This window comes from Nicotiana tabacum, unplaced genomic scaffold, assembly GCF_000715075.1.
Source record: "Nicotiana tabacum cultivar K326 unplaced genomic scaffold, ASM71507v2 Un00418, whole genome shotgun sequence".
NCBI classification, from domain to species: domain Eukaryota; kingdom Viridiplantae; phylum Streptophyta; class Magnoliopsida; order Solanales; family Solanaceae; genus Nicotiana; species Nicotiana tabacum.
Genome location: NW_027438655.1, coordinates 12,930 through 33,493, shown reverse-complemented (window position 1 = coordinate 33,493; position 20,564 = coordinate 12,930). Strand labels below are relative to the sequence as shown.

The 20,564-nt window shown below is 36.1% G+C and overlaps 1 protein-coding gene and 1 long non-coding RNA gene across 3 annotated transcripts; both read left to right on the top strand.

Moving 5' to 3' along the window:
- The first annotated feature begins 224 nt into the window (after nucleotides 1–224).
- On the top strand, nucleotides 225–2,125 carry LOC142179230 (mediator of RNA polymerase II transcription subunit 23-like). Its single transcript, XM_075248960.1, has 3 exons — nucleotides 225–414; nucleotides 1,543–1,646; nucleotides 1,804–2,125. Exons 1-3 carry the CDS (start codon nucleotides 364–366, stop codon nucleotides 2,000–2,002), a joined length of 354 nt encoding a protein of 117 aa, XP_075105061.1. The 5' UTR covers nucleotides 225–363; the 3' UTR covers nucleotides 2,003–2,125.
- Nucleotides 2,126–17,039: 14,914 nt separating this feature from the next.
- Nucleotides 17,040–19,414, top strand: LOC142179231 (uncharacterized). 2 transcript variants are annotated; one of them, XR_012707308.1, is made up of 3 exons: nucleotides 17,040–17,468; nucleotides 18,597–18,700; nucleotides 18,793–19,414. It is a non-coding gene; the product is annotated as an uncharacterized LOC142179231 (long non-coding RNA). The 2 variants fall into 2 exon arrangements; XR_012707309.1 differs by having other exon boundaries at nucleotides 17,043–17,468; nucleotides 18,858–19,414.
- Nucleotides 19,415–20,564: the final 1,150 nt, after the last annotated feature.

Below are 20,564 nucleotides of genomic sequence, written 5' to 3'. Positions count from 1 at the left end.
AGGGTCGACATGCTGAAGTGCATTAATCCTCGTCTCACTTCAGTCGCTTTAGCGAGAAGTGATCGATTTTGATAACACTGCATTTTAGATAGTTATATTTTTGTATCTTGTTTTCTTTCAATCAGTGTTCCTTTTCTTTCTCCAGGTATAACTTAGCTGCTATTTGCCTTTCTCAACTTTGCTTTCTGTTATGTGGAATTCTAGTCCACTGACATAATTTTTGGTCTTCTAGGTAATGTTGTTGCACTGTTACATGCTTTCTTCTGTAACCTACCCCAAGAATGGCTTGAGGGAACTCATCTTATCATTAAGCACCTTAGGCCTCTGACATCTGTTGTGGTATTAAGAATAGCATTTCGTATTATGGGTCCTTTGCTTCCGAGGTTGGCCAATGCTCAGACCCTTTTCAGTAAGGTACAAACTTTTTCAAGTTAATGTTCATTTTTCTCTTAATGTGAGATCAGTAAAGGGTTAACTTAGGGGATTTGAGTTTGATTTACTGTATTCAGGGAAAACCTAGCTTATTTTATGCTCGCGTATCATTCTCCTGCATAATATTCCTTGTTTTCTCCATGTGAAAAGAAAATATGAATGAACGGTGTATACTAAGTTCAGAACGAAGCAAAAGCGCCTTGAGAATTCGAATTATATAGGATGCTTAAATTTTTCAAGTCGGTGCTTTGATAGTGCCTTGATTGGAAAGCTGAACCTGGGACCTCTTATCGGCCTGCTCAACAATGATCGGCAAATAGTGCTTTGGGCGGTTACGCCACGATCGATGTGGCTGATTCAACCGACCATGCTAGAGCAGCCTGCTCTTAGTCGTTATTTTCTTTCTCAAAAGCCCATCTCCTCTGGAAGATAGTCTAGGTCTGATCCTGAATTCCTTTATAGGATTTTGATAGTCAGTCACGATGCTCTATAATGGTGGTGTCTGGACCAGCTTGCGCACATCTCGACTATTCCATTGGGTACTTATTACCTCCCATCAGCACAAGTACTGGGGAATAATAACAGAGGGATTAAACATTGTACATTGCTCATTTCCCTGAAATCTTGGGGTTGGAAGTAAATATACGCTGGACACATAGTCACGAGGCCTGGAAACAGAAATTAAAGTTTGCTCACATGCACTTAATTTTTATGGAAGTCCATCTCTGCTTAATGTTTACAAAAATTTTGTCCTTTCTGGACAAGTTTGGTTTTCCCTTTAAAAATACTTAGATTTTAAAGGGCATAAAATTCCATCAACTTTACAGGGTTATTTTCGTCTATCAGCATTTCAGTTTGGGTCTTCATGTTTATAACATTGTAGATAGAAATATGTATCCATCAAAGGCACTTCAGATCTTTCTTATGTTCTGCATTCTAATGGACAAGGGATGATGGAAGTCATAAATATCTCTAGTATGCAAATATGTTCATAATTTATATTCGATTTGTTATTTTGGAACTGATTTAAGTTAGGAAAGGGAGCACATTGCTAAAGTCATTTCTGTTTCCATTTCTTTCGCTTCCATCTATTGGAATATCATCTGGTAGACACTATCGCTACTTTTGAATATTTTGGTGGATGTCTTTGGGAGGAACTCACAGCTATCAGCACCTATTGAAGCAACTGAAATTACTGATCTTATTGACTTCCTGTAAGAATCTTTTTCTTCTCCGTATGTTTTTATCTATAAAAGTTGTAGCTTTCTTTAATGCATGTTTTTTACATTTTTAATTTATTCTTCAGCAGTTACAACATCGTTTTGCTTCACGTGTCATTTTGTTGCCATGCTTAAACAATTTATTCCTCAGGCATCATGTAATTCATTACGAGGGGCAGGGAGGGCCAGTGCAAGCGTCTAGCAAACCTAGATCTGAAATTTTGGCTCTTTTTGGACGAGCAACAGAAAATTTGCGTCCAGATGTTCAACATCTTCTTTCCCACCTCAACAGTGATGCAAATAGTTCTATTTATGCTGCAACTCACCCAAAAATTGTCCAAACTCCTTAATTATTGTTGTATCATGCTAGCTTCTTTATCAAGTGCTCCTTTATGTACATCTTAAAAAGAAGAGTATTTGATTCCAGGAATTTAATGCAACTATTTGATGGCATTAAGTTGCTTTTGCAGCTATATCTCATCGCCACTGATATAGATAAATATAGAACTGTGTACCAAATTTTTGTTTAGGAGCACAAAGTTACTGAAATGCCTCCCCTCCAATAAGAAGGGAAGGTCTATATAGACTTTTTACAATTTTGTACTGATTATTTAGGCTTAGGTGGTTGAAGACTTGAAGCGTTGCTTTAAGATTTGAATTGATATGCAAATTCCGGTACTAATTCAAAGGAGTTTGTTACACCATCCACTTTAACCTTATCTTTGCTTTATAACTATGAAAATCATTGCAAAGTTTCCTGAATTGATATTTCGTCGTACTTGAATCTTTTATTAAGCAGTGGGTTACGGTGACTGTGTTCCTGAAATTGTAGTTCAACTCCTTACATCTTCCAAGTCGTATTATATTTGCTTCACAAATAATTCCATATCTGATGTTATTGAACATTTTGTTTATGTTTAGTTCAACTTTTGTTTATCCATTCTTGTAGTAATTGAGTGGAAGATAATTTGTCCGCAAAATGATGAATTATGACGATTGAGTATACTAATCTAGTGGATTATGGCTTAATCCAAATACATGGTATTATCAATTGTGAATTGTTTGTATCAATACTTGTCTAAACATGCTTCACCAATTGATTAGCATGTAGTTTAGTAACCCAGGTTCAGTAAAATAAATAATTTTTCTCCTTAAACTAATGGGGCCTACTTCTCTTTAAACCTTGATTATTATTTTGAGAAAAGGATGCTTAGAGCTTCTTTTAAAGACTTTATGACCAAAATGCTCCTATTTTTAAAAGAGCAAAAAACATAAGTGAGCAAAATTATACGAAAATTTCCATAGATGTAGTAACATTAGGTATTTTACACATAAGGCAACTAAATAATTATATTCCTAGCAAGAGTCCTTTAAACCCTATACCTTAAATCAGGCATCCAAGTGAACGGTCTTTTAGTTGTTGGTTAACATCCTTAGCGTCAATTAAGATGATTAACATCCTTAATTTTATGCAATAGATATTCGTAATGACCGTAATCCTTTTTTATTCCATAATTCCATATATTATATAAAGAGATGAGAAGCAATTAATAGGAAACAAACAACTGAAATATCTCGTATACTTCTTCTGCCATGGATAACAGAATCATAATTTTGGTTCAACAGAGTGGTGAAGGGAATATGCAACACAAGTTTAAGAATTTTAGCGTCGACGGGGTGTTGATCAATATGGATTGGGATTTAAAGTTATTTGTTCGGAGATATCAAAGATACTTGGAGTTGATGCAAACATTAATATGATGGATATTGGATATTCTGTGAAAGAGTATTTGCCACTAATGAAAATATATGACGACAGGAGTTTGGGCTTGTACGTGGAGTTGAAAAGGAAAAATTTATCTCATTGATTATCCATTGTGTATAACATTTAAAGAGCATGTTAACGATGGCTCATGCTCGAATCCGGTTGTAAACAAATCAAATTCCAATGTGTTTTAGAATTTTTCAATGATTGACAATCTGGAAACCGCTGAATGGATTAGTTCCGGAAATGGAGAGGACTATGATGTTATGCAGATCGATGAATATGGTATAATCGACAACAATACACGTCAAGAGGTTAATGAAGGGCAGTTGTACAAAAATAAGGATATACTGCAAAATGTTATGAAACATCTTGCAATCCGAGAGAAGTTCTAGTTCAAGGTTGAAAGTTCAAATAAGACCAAATAAATGTAAATTTATCGTATAATTATATATAATGCTAGGATGCTTTGTAAGTTGTATATTTAATTTAATAATGGTAATCTTATATAAATTTCAATGAATACATCAATATGCCCGGCTGAAGATACATGTTTATAGCTAACTACATCAAGTGTATTTCATGTCTTGTAAAATTATATGCATGGCAGATTCATAATCGCGCACAGTAGCACTAATATTTAGTATAGTTATATTCCTATATACTAGTTTTAAATGATATAAATTTAATATAAAATATTTTCTGAAAGAAATTTGAATTATGTTTGTAGCTTTTGCTAAGTAGGATTGACAAACTAGCATTTGGGTAAAAATATTGAATTGGTGTTTTAGATTATATGCACGAATTATACGTCGAACGATGGTTGTATTATGTATGTGTTAGTAGAAATTCATACAAGTTTTTAGCCGAGTTACTAAGTTATTTTTTATATATGAAATCAAAAAAGTAAATCACGTATGTAGCATAATCAGATTGCAGGTGTTATCTTGTATGTATGGATGATCAGTGCTCATGAAATCTTAAGTCATCAAGCCTAAACAACTTAAATATAATTTAAGATGAGGACGTTTGAAAAAGTTCACACATGTAAAAATAATTCTAGATTATTTTCACAACGGCAGACTACCTCTAATCTCGTTGAGAGTTTGATAATGAACAAGTTAGATAATCCTAAGTTGGAGTATACTCTAGCAGAAATACAACATGACATCAAAACGGATTAGGAAGTTGATTTCAACTATAAGAAAGCATGGAGGTCGAGGGAAAATGCTTTTGAACTTTTGAGAGGTAAACCAAGCGATTCGTATAATAAGCTTCCGAGGTTTTTGTATAATGCATACAAATTCTGGGTCCATGACAAGGTTGGAAAAGATGATGGGTGCTTCTTATATGTATATGTAGCACTCTACTCATCAATTAAAGGGTGTGAGTACTGCATGCCTAATGTAGTAGTTGATGGAAGCTTTCTAAAATCAATGCACAGAGGGACCTTACTTACGGCCTGCGCGCAAGATGCGGCAGGTGAATTGAAGTAGATATTCATTGAATATAATGTACTAAATACAAATTATCTACATTTTTTCTTTGTTATGTTAACCGATAGAGTCTTCAGATAGTATTTTTTTATTTATCGTATAAATCATGTATAATTAATCATATCGTTGTACTTTTACATCAAATCTGCTTTATTTAATTTAATTGTATAATTTATGCTTAAGAAAAGTTAATTTTTTTGATGTTCAATTAGGTAAAATAATCCCGCTCACATATGCTGTGATTAATTCGGAGAATGATGCATTATGTGAGTGGTTCTTCCAGAATTTTCTAGAAACATATGGTATAAGGGAAGGAATGTGCATTGTATCCGACATGTATGCATATTCCATCTATGGAATAACATAAAGTTGAGGTTCAAGATGAGCCAAAACAAAGTAAGGCACATATTTTTTGCTATGGCTAAAGCATACACAATTGAGGAATTCAACCAATACATGTCAGAAATATGTAACCTTGATGAGAGAGTTAAACAATACTTATTTGACACTGAATGTGATAGGTGGTCTTACTCATTCAATCGTTAACAGGTCCATGGTGATGACCTCAAATATTGTGGAATCCATGAATTCTGTTAATATGGTGGCGAGGGTTCTACCTATCTACAATCTGCTTGACTACCCGATGAAGTTGGTTGCGGCTTGGAATAACACAAACAGAAACGGAGAACTAGCAACTGGTACAAAGCTTAGCACAAAGTATGAAGTATTGCTGAGGAAAAAAATCATTGCGTCAAGAACGATGACGGTAAGTTAAACTGATATACAAGGTATAAAGTTGGAATATATATAATGATATAATAGAGTGTACTGATAAAAGTGTTACTACTTAAAAATGATATTATGCTATGTATAAAGATACCACATGTAATGATTAAAATATAAAAACTTTATACAATGTATAAATGTATATTTTACTTCTCTATAATTTGGTATAATGCGGGTTACACCATCAAATGAACACTTGTATACAGTCGTTGATGATGGGAGGCGATTTGTGGTGTGCATGCAGGAAAGAAAATGTAGTTGCAGAAGGATCCAAATGGATGTGATACCATGTGAGCATGCGTTGGCGATTGTGACAAAATACCACATAGATGAGTACCACTATTGCTCAGTATACTGTAGCAAGGATTACATGTTGAAGACCTATGAAGTTCCGGTTTATCCAATTCCTTACGAAAGTCAATGAGAAATACCTGGAGATGTCTTAGGAGATGCGGTTAAGCCACCAAAAGTTAGAGTTAAACCTGGAAGGTTAACGAAGATGAGAATCAAATGTGCTGGTGAGTTCTAGGCAAAAAGATGTAAAATTACATGCTGTTTGTATGGACAACAAGATCACAACAGGAAAGCCTGCAGGAATCCTCCAAAGAATGCTTAGCTCTTATGCTAGTTTGCTAGTGATATCTTTAAGGAAAAGCTTTGTTCAAGCTGAAACAGTTGTTTGATAAAAATTCATTCTGTATATGATAGATCTATTGGGTTCATATAAATGTTGGTATTTCCGGATGTACTTCTTACATCTTTTGTGAGTCGATTGAATATTGCCCTCCCGCAAAAGAGAAAGAGATGTCCAAGACTAAATTTGGCGGCAGCAACACATATTTCTATTTTATCCATATCATTATTGTTGCGGAAGAACGTGGGTTAACTAACACACAATCACACACAAAGAAAATAGAGAAAAAAAAATCAACACAAGGATTTAACGAGGTTCGGCTAAGCCTAATCCTCGGGGAAAAAGCAGAGAGAGTTTTCCACTATGAATGAGAAGACAAGCACAGTACAATCTATAGAATCCCCAACTACAACCCCTATGTATAGATCCCAAATAGTCCCAAACTTATAAGTTAAAGGTTTCTCAATTTGAAAAGGACAATAAGTTTTCCTTTCCCAAATCTATTAGAATACTGATTTTTCCTAAACCTATAGGGATTATGAGTTTCCTAAAAATACAAGGAAATAATTCAAGCCACAAAATAACAAATTTTCCCCTTGGCTTGAATTCTCTTCGTCAACAAGAACAACGTCTCTCTACCTTTCCCTCAGCCCTTACGAGGGCTCCATTGAGTACTGCACACACCAATCAAATCTAGGCAATGCCTAAACTTGTTGAGAGACTCAATCTCTTTAGCCATAGCACTAACCCGTCGATTTGGTTTTGTACTCGGAATAGCTTTTTGATAGCTATAACACTCAAATTCATCAACGGTCTCTGCAACTGCCAAAGCACATCCCATAGGATTCGTGTATCCAAGAAGATTCCCATCAACTATATTTGCAAACCTTTGCAATCGGTTGATCACTCTCTTCTCTCTGCATGTTGCAATGCTATATGGTTGGTGTTGCTCAGGTGCATCAACATTATCATCTTGATCAATATTTTGCACCTCCTCCACTTCCTCTACCTTAGAACTACTGGGCTAAGCCAGTGGAGATTCAATTTCTAGCACTGTGTGGTCATTGACACCACGATATGTTTCTGCTATTGCCTTCTCCCTCTGATTGTCCAGTGAGGCAGGTTCATTGAATGTTACGTCCCTACTGATAACAAGCCCCGAGGTCTTCTAATCTGTGCCTATAACCTTTCACTCCAGTTGCATACCCTAGAAATGTGCACTTATTTGCCCTCGGCTCAAGTTTTCCATCCCTCACATGAGCATAAGCAGGACAACCAAATATCCTTAAATTTGAATAATCAGCAGGCGAACCGAACCATACCTCAAAAGGAGTTTTGAACTCAATAGCTATTGATGGAGATCTGTTGACCAAATAACAAGCTGTATTAATTGCTTCACCCCAAACATCCTTGCTAACACATGAGTGTAAAAGCATGCTTTGTGCCATATAACAAAGGGTTTTGTTCATACATTTTGCAACACCAGTTTGTTGTGATGTTCCAACACAAGTGCGGTATCTCACTATGCCCTCTCTTATGCAGAAATTATTGAACTCAGAATTGCAAAATTCATAGCCATTGTCAATCCGAAGACGCTTAACTTTTCTTTCCATCTGCCTCTCAACCATCGTCTTCCATTTAACAAATAATGCCTCATCTTTCGTTTTCAGAAAATACACTCACACCATCCTTAAGTAATCATTAATCAAAGTCATAAAATACCTGGCACCACTCTTGGAGGGAACTTTGTTTGGACTCAACAAGTCTGAATGTATATAATCTAACTTGTCTCTAGTCTTGTGCTCGGCCTTCTTGCTGAACTTTACCCTTGTCTGTTTACCAAACACACAATGGTCACAAAAATTCAAAACTTGGTTTTTGTACCCATTTAGCAAATTCTGCTTACTCAACAAAGACAATCCCTTATCGCTCATATGACCAAGTCGCAAGTGTGAGCACGTGATTTTTGCACTATATATGAATTATTCCCAAAATTCAAACAAAATGATCTTTTTCATTATTTTACAATTTTGTGAATTTTGTGTCATTTTCTATTAATTGTTTGCCTTTTATTTGTGCATTTTTATTCATATGAAAATACAAAAAATACATTTGACATTTGCGTTTAGGATTTAACTTCATATTTTAGGATTAATTAGGGGTTAATTTGTTTTTAGAACAAAATATAAAGAAGATAACAAAAAATAGTCCACTTTTGCAATTTTAATTGTTAATTGTTGAATTTGTCACGAAATAGATTTTAAACAACTTTAGGAGTTAATTAGTTTAACTTTGAAATATATTAGGACTCTATTTTACTTTTTGCATCTTTATAAAATCAGAAAAAATACAAAAATACATAATGAAATACAAAAATAGATAAAAGAAATAAAGAGAATACAAATAAAAAGGGAGAAGTGGACTGTTACAACAAAGTGGGCCATTTAATTCGTTTCTTCAGCCCAAATGCACACCCCAGAAATCGGCCCAAACCCGTTCCTCTACCCGGTCCGCCCCTCTTGCCATCGAAACGACGTCGTTTCGTTCCCAGTTAATCTGGACCGTCGAGGTTGATTGATCAGACGGTCCAGAAGCCCACCCCATTTAATATATAATTGTCCTAAAGACCGCCCCCCCTCTCAGACCCCATCATCTTCCTCGTATCTCTTTGTAGCACCACTGGCGGAGTCGCCGCCGGTGAACTTCGCCGTCACCATTCACGCCCAAATTAACACCCCGTGATCCTTTCTTCTCCCTCATCTCAAATCTACAAACAGCTCCCTTCAAAATCCAGCCCAGCCCTTCGAATATTCGTCCAAATTTTTCCGGCCAGAACACCACCAGTCCCAAACTCCACCAAAATTACACCACAGGACCGCCTTGTCATCCTCTTTCAAACCCCCCAAACCTCGTCCTTCAAAACTCACCAGATATGTTCGAATGTTAAAACGAAGGTTTCCGACCAAAGCCCTAATGCAAAATCTCCATGATTTTGGACCCTAACAACCTTAACCAGGTGTTTTCTTATGAAAACACGTGGTTAAAGATGTTACGGGTCAGAAATTTCGGGGGATTTGGAGAAACAACCACTGGCCGGAGTTTTCTTTTCATCAGTGAGTTGTATTTCTTTTGTTTCATTTTTTCTTGTGGTAACATCTTAGTTTTACTTTGCTAGCAACAATTAGCAATATGAAAATCAATAAACTCTTTTAATTTTGTTTTCAGTCGCCCCCTATCTGCTTTTGGTTTAGCTTAATTTGTTGATTAGTTTAAATTCTCCAATTAGTTTAGCAATTTTGTTTGAATGAAGCTAGGAACTCAGTTTAGTTTAATTTTTTGTTTTGCATGCTGTTTGATTTTGTGCTTTGATAGTTTAAGTTTGTCAATCCTGATTTGGTAATTTAGTGTGGTCAGCTAAATGTGGTTAGATAATCGCTTAATCATAGGGGCAATTAGGGTATTATCAGGGTAAGGCTTCTTTGGCATGTGATCTAGTATCCCCTAGAAGCTTCTAGGTTGGGGTCATAGTGGAATATCAATAAACATGTGTGTTAGCTTGCTGAGTAAGTAAAAGAACTAAGGGACTAGGGTGAAATTACATAAGGGACTAAAAGGAAAATAAGGAGCTGTTTGTTTGCCTATAAATGGGATCACATTTTCCTTGTGAAAGGGGGTCAGCTCTTCACCTAAAAAATCCCCCTAAAAGCCTTCTTTGCAGATCTGAGCCGATAGTTGAATTTCAGATTAGTAAAAGTTCAAAAACTTCCTTTAGATCTTAGATTTCTATTGAAAAATTAGAAAACAAATGTGAGTATTCCACTAGTTAATTCATTTAGGATGATAAGTAGCACGGATTTCTCAGGTGCTGTCCTGTACCTGAGTGTTTAGGGCATCTGAAGGTGTTTTTGAGACTATTTCGAGTGATTGCTGATTATTAAGTGTTGTAGTTTCTGGTCAAATTGCAATTGCATTTGGGTATAGTAAATTGTGGTTGATTGCCTGGGTGTTATTTGGTTTCCAACTCTTCGTGGCTATTGAATTAAGCTACTGGCTGATTGATTTCTATTCGTGGCTGTTATTGCTGCTGATCATCTTCCTCTTCTTATTGTATTTCACATCTCCAGGTACTTAACATGAAACTCGATACTATGTAGATCTCCAGTTGAAATGAAATGAAGAGGAAACATATTTTGTTGAAATTTCCATTGGTTTCAATGATTTCAGTATAGTTTTGTAATGATTTTGGACTGTATTGAACTGATGAACTGCTAGGATTGAGTTTGTTCATGTGAACTATTAGTTGTGTGTTTGTGCCTATTGAAATAATTTCTGGCGTTAGTTAACTCTCACAGTTTCAAAAATGGCACAAATTATAACTGATTTTGGAAAGGCTATTTGGACAATTGCTATTGGTACTAATTAGAATATGCGGATTGTGTTCAGAAGGGCATGAGTATTAATTGTAAGATTGTCTAGGTTTGAGTTGGAAGCGACGCTATTTAAGGAGTTAAGTCACTGATATTGTTAGATCTGGGCTGGTTTTGTATTAACTGGGCTAAATTGTTACTTCGCAGATTCATATGAGCTTTTTGAGTTAAGTACTAATTGTAATTGATCTCATGTTGAGGTAATAAAATAATTCACGTTAGTTTTAGTAATTTCCTGCTAGCCTATGGTTAATTTGAAATAATGGAAGTAATGCAGCTAGTCCAGTCCACATGAAATTGAATTGTGAAAGGTCGAAACTTTGCTGCCTTGTTATTCATGAAAATTGCAACCTCATTCATTTTAAAAGATTGGATTAATTGCAGATAGTCACCATTAGGTTGAAGACCAAATGTTGAGTTGCTCTTGGGCCTGTTGCGTAGCTAGAGTCACTGGGCGCCTTCTGTTGAATAGGACCGTTGCCCCAAGGCCCAGGCCTCATGAGTTTCACTTGCAGCCTCATGTGGAGACCATGGGGTCTCACTTTAGGCTCCTTGATTATGTTTGGGCTTGTACAAATGCCCATCAGTGTTATAAAATTGGCCTGAATCCATTTCGCATATCTTGCTAAATAATTATGGTTTCTTCTTTATTATTAGAGACAAAGTGAATAGAAATTGTAGTCTCTTTTAGGTCGGCCTTTTAAATAATAAATGAGACGAGCCTCGCCAAATAAAACTACAAATTGCGGGGCCCTCAATAGATATTGTATTAACTTTAGACTTCGGGATGAGCCGTTTAGCAAATTTCACGGCTTTCCTCAAAATAATATTACGTTAGACTCTTTAAGCACGACTTTAATAAAATTACCTTCTTAAACTCGGGTGCGCATTGATGCGACCCAAATCCAAATCTCAACGGAGTCGAAATGTGTTGAAAATCACGGGCGCATTGATTCCGACGAGGTTCGAAATGTGTTTTCACGACGTTGCAATTCTTTTAAAATAACAATAAAAGTGGTTTACGATTAAAAAACACATAAGTTAAAACATGTTTTGAAATCAGATAAAGTCAAAAACAACAGTTGAGCGACCGTGCTAGAACCACGGAATCCGGGAATGCCTAACACCTTCTCCCGGGTTAACAGAATTCCTTACTCGGATTTCTGGTTCGCAGACTGTTAACAGAGTCATAGTTTTCCTCGGTTCGGGATTCAACCGGTGACTTGGGACACCATTAATCTCCCAAGTGGAGACTCTGAACCTTAATAATTAAATCCCGTTCTGATTGTCCTTTAAGTGGAAAAACTCCTTTACGCCCTTGCGGGTGTAGGTGAAAAAGGAGGTGTGACAGCTCTGGCGACTCTGCTGGGGACCGAACCCAGAATATCTGGTTCAGGGTTCAGAATTCGAGCTTAGATAAATTGTTGTATTTGGTTATATCTGATTTTCCTACATGTTATGTGCTGAATATGCTAAATGCTACGGCTTTGATATCATCTGAACTGTATATAAACTGTGCCAACACCCTTCTCTCTTCACCTCCGGGGATGTGCTTACTGGTTGAGACTCTCTATTCTATTAGTGTCATACCCTAAAATAAAAAGAGGCTCGGATAAGTTGCAAAGCCGGACGATCTCGTGGGTCCCCGGTATGCTGCCCCATCCTCGACTCGAGTTGTCCGCTCGAGTGCACTGTTTAGAACACATACCCAGGTTTTGAACCTAGAATAACTTGACTTCATGCCGGATCCCTAGTAGGAGCGCTTAATTGCATCATACTGCATTTGACTTAGGGGACTCAACACAGGGGTTGGGTCCGTCTAGGGCTAGCAACCTGAAATGAAAAGACCATCCTGATGCATCCTATTTGTTCTGTACATATATTTGTTTCGAACCAGCATGTTGACTAGCTTTTAAATCTCGGAAATGTTGGAAAATTGAGAAAAGAGGAAAAGAGAAAAGAGAGAAATAACAGTTAGGGGGTTAATTGATTAGTTTAGAAAACCAATGACCAAATACTGTCGAAACTCTGCCGAAATTTTGAGAAAGTGAAAGAAAAATGCTTTATTTTTAATAGTCTGTTTTACTAAAGCAAAAGAAAAATAGACAAGAGTCTTTTATTGAAAAAGAAAAAAAAGTTTTTATTTTAGGAAAATAGGTTGCTTATTGTTTGTCGAAGATGAAAAAAAAGAGTCATTATTTTGTTTCGTTTTCAAAAAATAGAAAAGGAAAAATAGTTTGTCTTGCCATGGAAAATGAAAAAAGAATCTTGTTTTCAAAATATAGTTAGTTTTTCGGCCCGAACTACGCAGGTTTGATTCTCACAGGGCGTGAGATACGTTGGCAACCCTCGTCGGGTCCAACCTCCCCTTTGCAAAAATAGCCAAATAAATAAATAAATAAATAAGTATACCAAATTTTTAATCTTTGTCGTAAATAAGTTAGGTGATGTCGTTTTTGTCAAAAATAGCCAAATGTCCCCGAAAGGGACGCTGGAAGGCTGACTTTGCAAAGACGGCCATTTTTGGTCATTTTGATTTTTGACTGGTTGACTCTCACAGCCTTAAAATCTTCGTTCTTGGGAGTGCTGAAAGGCCGTGTTTGAAAACCGAGTCTGTCATTTTAAATGTGGAAAGGGAAATAGTTAATTTTGTTTTGAGTCAAGTAAAAGTTTTGTTTTTGCTTAAATCACCTTAATAAATGTGCAGGATGAGCACGATGCAAAACGAACCTTTCTCAATAATGACTAAAATCCCTTTCTAGTTGCGGCTATGGTGGAACGATTTAGGCAAAGAAGGACAAGACGAAGTCAAGAAATATTTGAAAGGTCTTACGGGTTTGTTGGAAATCAAACCTCGGGGTGATATTATAAGATCGTTGGTCACTTGCTGGGACCCGGCGCACAATGTCTTCCACTTCTCAGATTTTGAGCTCACCCCAACTCTGGAGGAAATAGCCGGGTACATCGGAAATGCTGAGGTTCCATTAAGAGGAAAATATCTGGTTGCTCCAAGAGCCATCACGGTGCATCGGTTTTTAGATTCATTAAAGATACCCAGGACAGCCCATAATCCAGATTTGGCAAAAGGCTTCTGTACTCTGCGGTTCATATACGACAGGTACGGCCGTGTAGGAGGGTTTAACAAGACGGACATCAAGCTATGCAGTAAAAATAACCGTAAAAAATGGGATGAGCACAGACGGGTGGCTTTCATGATAACCTTTCTGGGCCTCTTGGTGTTCCCAAGGAAAGACGAGAATATTGATATAAAAGTAGCCGGGGTCGTCAGTACCTTGGAACACTTGCGTGAATAAAATTTTGGCGTACACAGAAAATGAAGATACAAACCAATTAGGATGCTATACGGCTAAAAGCTTGTTCCGACACTATATCAGAAAATTTAGGATAACATCATCATCTTCGGTGACGAAACATTCCGAGGACTCGAGTTTAGCAGAGACATGGAAATGAAAGGAGCACAAAAGCCAGAATACGACCACGACCTCCTGGCCCCTTCCTCGCCACCCTTCTATTTTCCTGTCCACTAAAGTTTTCTCATCCCACTACACAACCCCTTGCCCTTGGTTAGAAAGCTAGCCAACAGTATTATGTTCCAGATGACAAGGGAGAAGAGGATAAAAAGTGGCAACGCAGAGTAGGAAGTTGGCAGTTATCACGTTCTGCTACTGTTTTTCTTTTTAATTTCTCTCTTTATTTTTATGATATTTCAAATATTTATTTTGTTAATTTTTGAGTACTCATTAGCTTTCATCAAATTCAGGGATTAAGAGTGCACATGTGATTGAATTAAAGGTCAAACGTCTGTTGTTGAATACAATGTTTTAAAAGGCCCCTGGGGCGGGGCACTATCAAAACTCCATGAGGCTCATGTGTGGGGCTTAGTTTTGTGAGGCTTACGCCCCAAATGCTCGACTTTGCGCCCGAAACATGCCTAACGCTCAACGCCCGGGGCTCGCCTAACAGTTCCTAACACAAATCATGCGGAAAATTCCTTAATTAGTACTGTCGAAACTCAAAACTCTTCAATAAATGAATCATGCGTAAAATTCCTTAATTAGTACTGTCGACACTCAAAACTCTTCAATAAATGAATCATGCGTAAAATTCCTTAATTAGTACTATCGACACTCAAAACTCTTCAATAAATAAATGATTTAAGCTCTACTCATCTATAGAAAAAGATTGAGAGTAGCTCAAAATAATGAATCATGGTATTGCATATTTACTAATTGAGAACGTCGGGATGGTGAATATCATTTAAATATTTCTTCAGAAAATAGATAGTCAAGATTTACATCTTCACTTATTATACGTCTTCATATCTTAGTTTTATGTCTTTCAAAATTATCAGACTTTTATTATTTTACTACTCCCTCCGTTTCAATTTATGTGAACCTATTTGACTGGGCACGAAGTTTAAGAAAAGAGAGAAGACTTTTGAACATGTGGTGTTGCACATGTATTTTGTGTGGCTATAAATCATTGAATAAAGGTAAATTGTTTCTAAATAGGGAAAATGGGTCATTCTTTTTGGCACGGACTAAAAAAGAAATAGGTTCACATATATTGAAACGGAGGGAGTACTTGCAAGCAATTTTATATTTACTCTTAAGGAGTAATATTTTAAATTACAGTACTGATGAAGTGTATTGATTATTAACTTTTAGAGGGGTAAACTATGTAGTTTAGTAATATCTTTTAGTAAATTGTAATTTTTTAATTGTTCGAAAGATAATGCATTATAGTTGATTTTTATCTCATAGTATTTTAAACTATATTTATGAGAAAATGCTAGTTTTTTTTATGAGTTATTTTAATCCTTCTTAATTTTCTTAAACTTTTAATATACTTTATATACTTTTTGTGCTTATTATGCTATTTTATCAATTTATAAATTGAGAAATTTAAAGGTCCATGGGGCTTACACCTCGCCCCACGTTAAGTAAAATGCCCCATCTCATGCCCCCACCTTTTAAAGTACTGGCTGAATATTATGGGGAGTAAATTGAAATAATGTAATAATTCATGGGCCAAAATTGTTATTTTCCAGAAAGAGCAGTAACTTTGTGAGGAATATATCTACATGGGTTTTGCTAACCTACTACAACTTTTGCTTTCATTGTCTTGCCCTTTCTGAAAACATTACCATCCTTTTAATACCAGGGGCATTTTGGTCATTCCAACAAAAATACTGAAAACCCTTATCCTTCACCGTCCGGAAGGTCGTCTATTTGTTCTTCTCAATTGGCGATTATTCTTTTTTTTTTTTTTTTTCAATTCTCCACCAGTGAATCCCCATCCCTATTTTTATTTCCGGCGGCTGTTGATCTTTATTTCTTCCCCCAGTCACTCCTCCTTTTCGTTAGCATTGTACTCATTTTACTTTTCCAGTGTAAATTGCTACTATCAACGGAGTAATGATTTGATTATGATTTGAGTTTTTTTTCATGTCCTTTATATTCCATAAAGCTGGACAACAAATCTTAGGAAATATAAGCCTTTCGCAGTAAATATAAATGGAGAAGATTTCAGTATTTAGCTTGTGGAAACTATTAGGAGAGGAAGAGTTGGATAGAAAGCAAAATTATAAGAACCAGTTTGCACTTCGCAGAGACTGGGAAGATCAAAATGTGAGTGAGAAAGGGAGAAAACCAAATTGGGTAGAAAGACAAAAATATCCATCTCACTTATGCATTGATAACATGCTGTTAGGGGTATTTAAGGAAAACAAAAGATGTATACAATGCTAAACTACTACAACTATGTAGTAGGTTCGCAAAATACACACACACATGTATATATATTTATGTAAAGATGTTAAGGAAAGAGGTCAATCTTTTGAGACGACCTAAATTGTGAAGTAGGTCAGGCAAAAGGGAATGTATATAATGTTTAATATTTCTCACCTTCTAATTATATAAGGTTTGTCAATTAGCTTAAAAGCAGGGGATTAAATAATTCCAGTACAGGTTGCACTAAAGCCATCAATGCGCAGTTGTGGTCATGTCTGCATACCATTAAAATGCACTTTATTGTTGTCAAAATACTTTTATTAGTTTCGGGAGTAACTGATACTCCTTTCCGGTACTAAGCATCCTTCCAGAGTCCTCCTTAATAAGTCAATTCCTAAATTTTCATTATCTATTACTCCCAAAGGCTTTCAATTCGTTATCTTCTCAATAAAAATAAAGAAGCGCTCGAACAAGGTGACTGCTTCTCGTCTCAAGTGACCTGCATTTGAGCGCAAAATGTGAGCACATCATTGAAGCACACCGGGTCGACATGCTGAAGTGCATTAATCCTCGTCTCACTTCAGTCGCTTTAGCGAGAAGTGATCGATTTTGATAACACTGCATTTTAGATAGTTATATTTTTGTATCTTGTTTTCTTTCAATCAGTGTTCCTTTTCTTTCTCCAGGTATAACTTAGCTGCTATTTGCCTTTCTCAACTTTGCTTTCTGTTATGTGGAATTCTAGTCCACTGACATAATTTTTGGTCTTCTAGGTAATGTTGTTGCACTGTTACATGCTTTCTTCTGTAACCTACCCCAAGAATGGCTTGAGGGAACTCATCTTATCATTAAGCACCTTAGGCCTGTGACATCTGTTGCGGTATTAAGAATAGCATTTCGTATTATGGGTCCTTTGCTTCCGAGGTTGGCCAATGCTCAGACCCTTTTCAGTAAGGTACAAACTTTTTCAAGTTAATGTTCATTTTTCTCTTAATGTGAGATCAGTAAAGGGTTAACTTAGGGGATTTGAGTTTGATTTACTGTATTCAGGGAAAACCTAGCTTATTTTATGCTCGCGTATCATTCTCCTGCATAATATTCCTTGTTTTCTCCATGTGAAAAGAAAATATGAATGAACGGTGTATACTAAGTTCAGAACGAAGCAAAAGCGCCTTGAGAATTCGAATTATATAGGATGCTTAAATTTTTCAAGTCGGTGCTTTGATAGTGCCTTGATTGGAAAGCTGAACCTGGGACCTCTTATCGGCCTGCTCAACAATGATCGGCAAATAGTGCTTTGGGCGGTTACGCCACGATCGATGTGGCTGATTCAACCGACCATGCTAGAGCAGCCTGCTCTTAGTCGTTATTTTCTTTCTCAAAAGCCCATCTCCTCTGGAAGATAGTCTAGGTCTGATCCTGAATTCCTTTATTGGATTTTGATAGTCAGTCACGATGCTCTATAATGGTGGTGTCTAGACCAGCTTGCGCACATCTCGACTATTCCATTGGGTACTTATTACCTCCCATCAGCACAAGTACTGGGGAATAATAACAGAGGGATTAAACATTGTACATTGCTCATTTCCCTGAAATCTTGGGGTTGGAAGTAAATATACGCTGGACACATAGTCACGAGGCCTGGAAACAGAAATTAAAGTTTGCTCACATGCACTTAATTTTTATCGAAGTCCATCTCTGCTTAATGTTTACAAAAATTTTGTCCTTTCTGGACAAGTTTGGTTTTCCCTTTAAAAATACTTAGATTTTAAAGGGCATAAAATTCCATCAACTTTACAGAGTTATTTTCGTCTATCAGCATTTCAGTTTGGGTCTTCATGTTTATAACATTGTAGATAGAAATATGTATCCATCAAAGGCACTTCAGATCTTTCTTATGTTCTGCATTCTAATGGACAAGGGATGATGGAAGTCATAAATATCTCTAGTATGCAAATATGTTCATAATTTATATTCGATTTGTTATTTTGGAACTGATTTAAGTTAGGAAAGGGAGCACATTGCTAAAGTCATTTCTGTTTCCATTTCTTTCGCTTCCATCTATTGGAATATCATCTGGTAGACACTATCGCTACTTTTGAATATTTTGGTGGATGTCTTTGGGAGGAACTCACAGCTATCAGCACCTATTGAAGCAACTGAAATTACTGATCTTATTGACTTCCTGTAAGAATCTTTTTCTTCTCCGTGTGTTTTTATCTATAAAAGTTGTAGCTTTCTTTAATGCATGTTTTTTACATTTTTAATTTATTCTTCAGCAGTTACAACATCGTTTTGCTTCACGTGTCATTTTGTTGCCATGCTTAAACAATTTATTCCTCAGACATCATGTAATTCATTACGAGGGGCAGGGAGGGCCAGTGCAAGCGTCTAGCAAACCTAGATCTGAAATTTTGGCTCTTTTTGGACGAGCAACAGAAAATTTGCGTCCAGATGTTCAACATCTTCTTTCCCACCTCAACAGTGATGCAAATAGTTCTATTTATGCTGCAACTCACCCAAAAATTGTCCAAACTCCTTAATTATTGTTGTATCATGCTAGCTTCTTTATCAAGTGCTCCTTTATGTACATCTTAAAAAGAAGAGTATTTGATTCCAGGAATTTAATGCAACTATTTGATGGCATTAAGTTGCTTTTGCAGCTATATCTCATCGCCACTGATATAGATAAATATAGAACTGTGTACGAAATTTTTGTTTAGGAGCACAAAGTTACTGAAATGCCACCCCTCCAATAAGAAGGGAAGGTCTATATAGACTTTTTACAATTTTGTACTGATTATTTAGGCTTAGGTGGTTGAAGACTTGAAGCGTTGCTTTAAGTTTTGAATTGATATGCAAATTCCGGTACTAATTCAAAGGAGTTTGTTACACCATCCACTTTAACCTTATCTTTGCTTTATAACTATGAAAATCATTGCAAAGTTTCCTGAATTGATATTTCGTCGTACTTGAATCTTTTATTAAGCAGTGGGTTACGGTGACTGTGTTCCTGAAATTGTAGTTCAACTCCTTACATCTTCCAAGTCGTATTATATTTGCTTCACAAATAATTCCATATCTGATGTTATTGAACATTTTGTTTATGTTTAGTTCAACTTTTGTTTATCCATTCTTGTAGTAATTGAGTGGAAGATAATTTGTCCGCAAAATGATGAATTATGACGATTGAGTATACTAATCTAGTGGATTATGGCTTAATCCAAATACATGGTATTATCAATTGTGAATTGTTTGTATCAATACTTGTCTAAACATGCTTCACCAATTGATTAGCATGTAGTTTAGTAACCCAGGTTCAGTAAAATAAATAATTTTTCTCCTTAAACTAATGGGGCCTACTTCTCTTTAAACCTTGATTATTATTTTGAGAAAAGGATGCTTAGAGCTTCTTTTAAAGACTTTATGACCAAAATGCTCCTATTTTTAAAAGAGCAAAAAACATAAGTGAGCAAAATTATACGAAAATTTCCATAGATGTAGTAACATTAGGTATTTTACACATAAGGCAACTAAATAATTATATTCCTAGCAAGAGTCCTTTAAACCCTATACCTTAAATCAGGCATCCAAGTGAACGGTCTTTTAGTTGTTGGTTAACATCCTTAGCGTCAATTAAGATGATTACCATCCTTAGTGTTATGCAATAGATATTCGTAATGACCGTAATCCTTTTTTATTCCATAATTCCATATATTATATAAAGAGATGAGAAGCAATTAATAGGAAACAAACAACTGAAATATCTCGTATACTTCTTCTGCCATGGATAACAGAATCATAATTTTGGTTCAACAGAGTGGTGAAGGGAATATGCAACACAAGTTTAAGAATTTTAGCGTCGACGGGGTGTTGATCAATATGGATTGGGATTTAAAGTTATTTGTTCGGAGATATCAAAGATACTTGGAGTTGATGCAAACATTAATATGATGGATATTGGATATTCTGTGAAAGAGTATTTGCCACTAATGAAAATATATGACGACAGGAGTTTGGGCTTGTACGTGGAGTTGAAAAGGAAAAATTT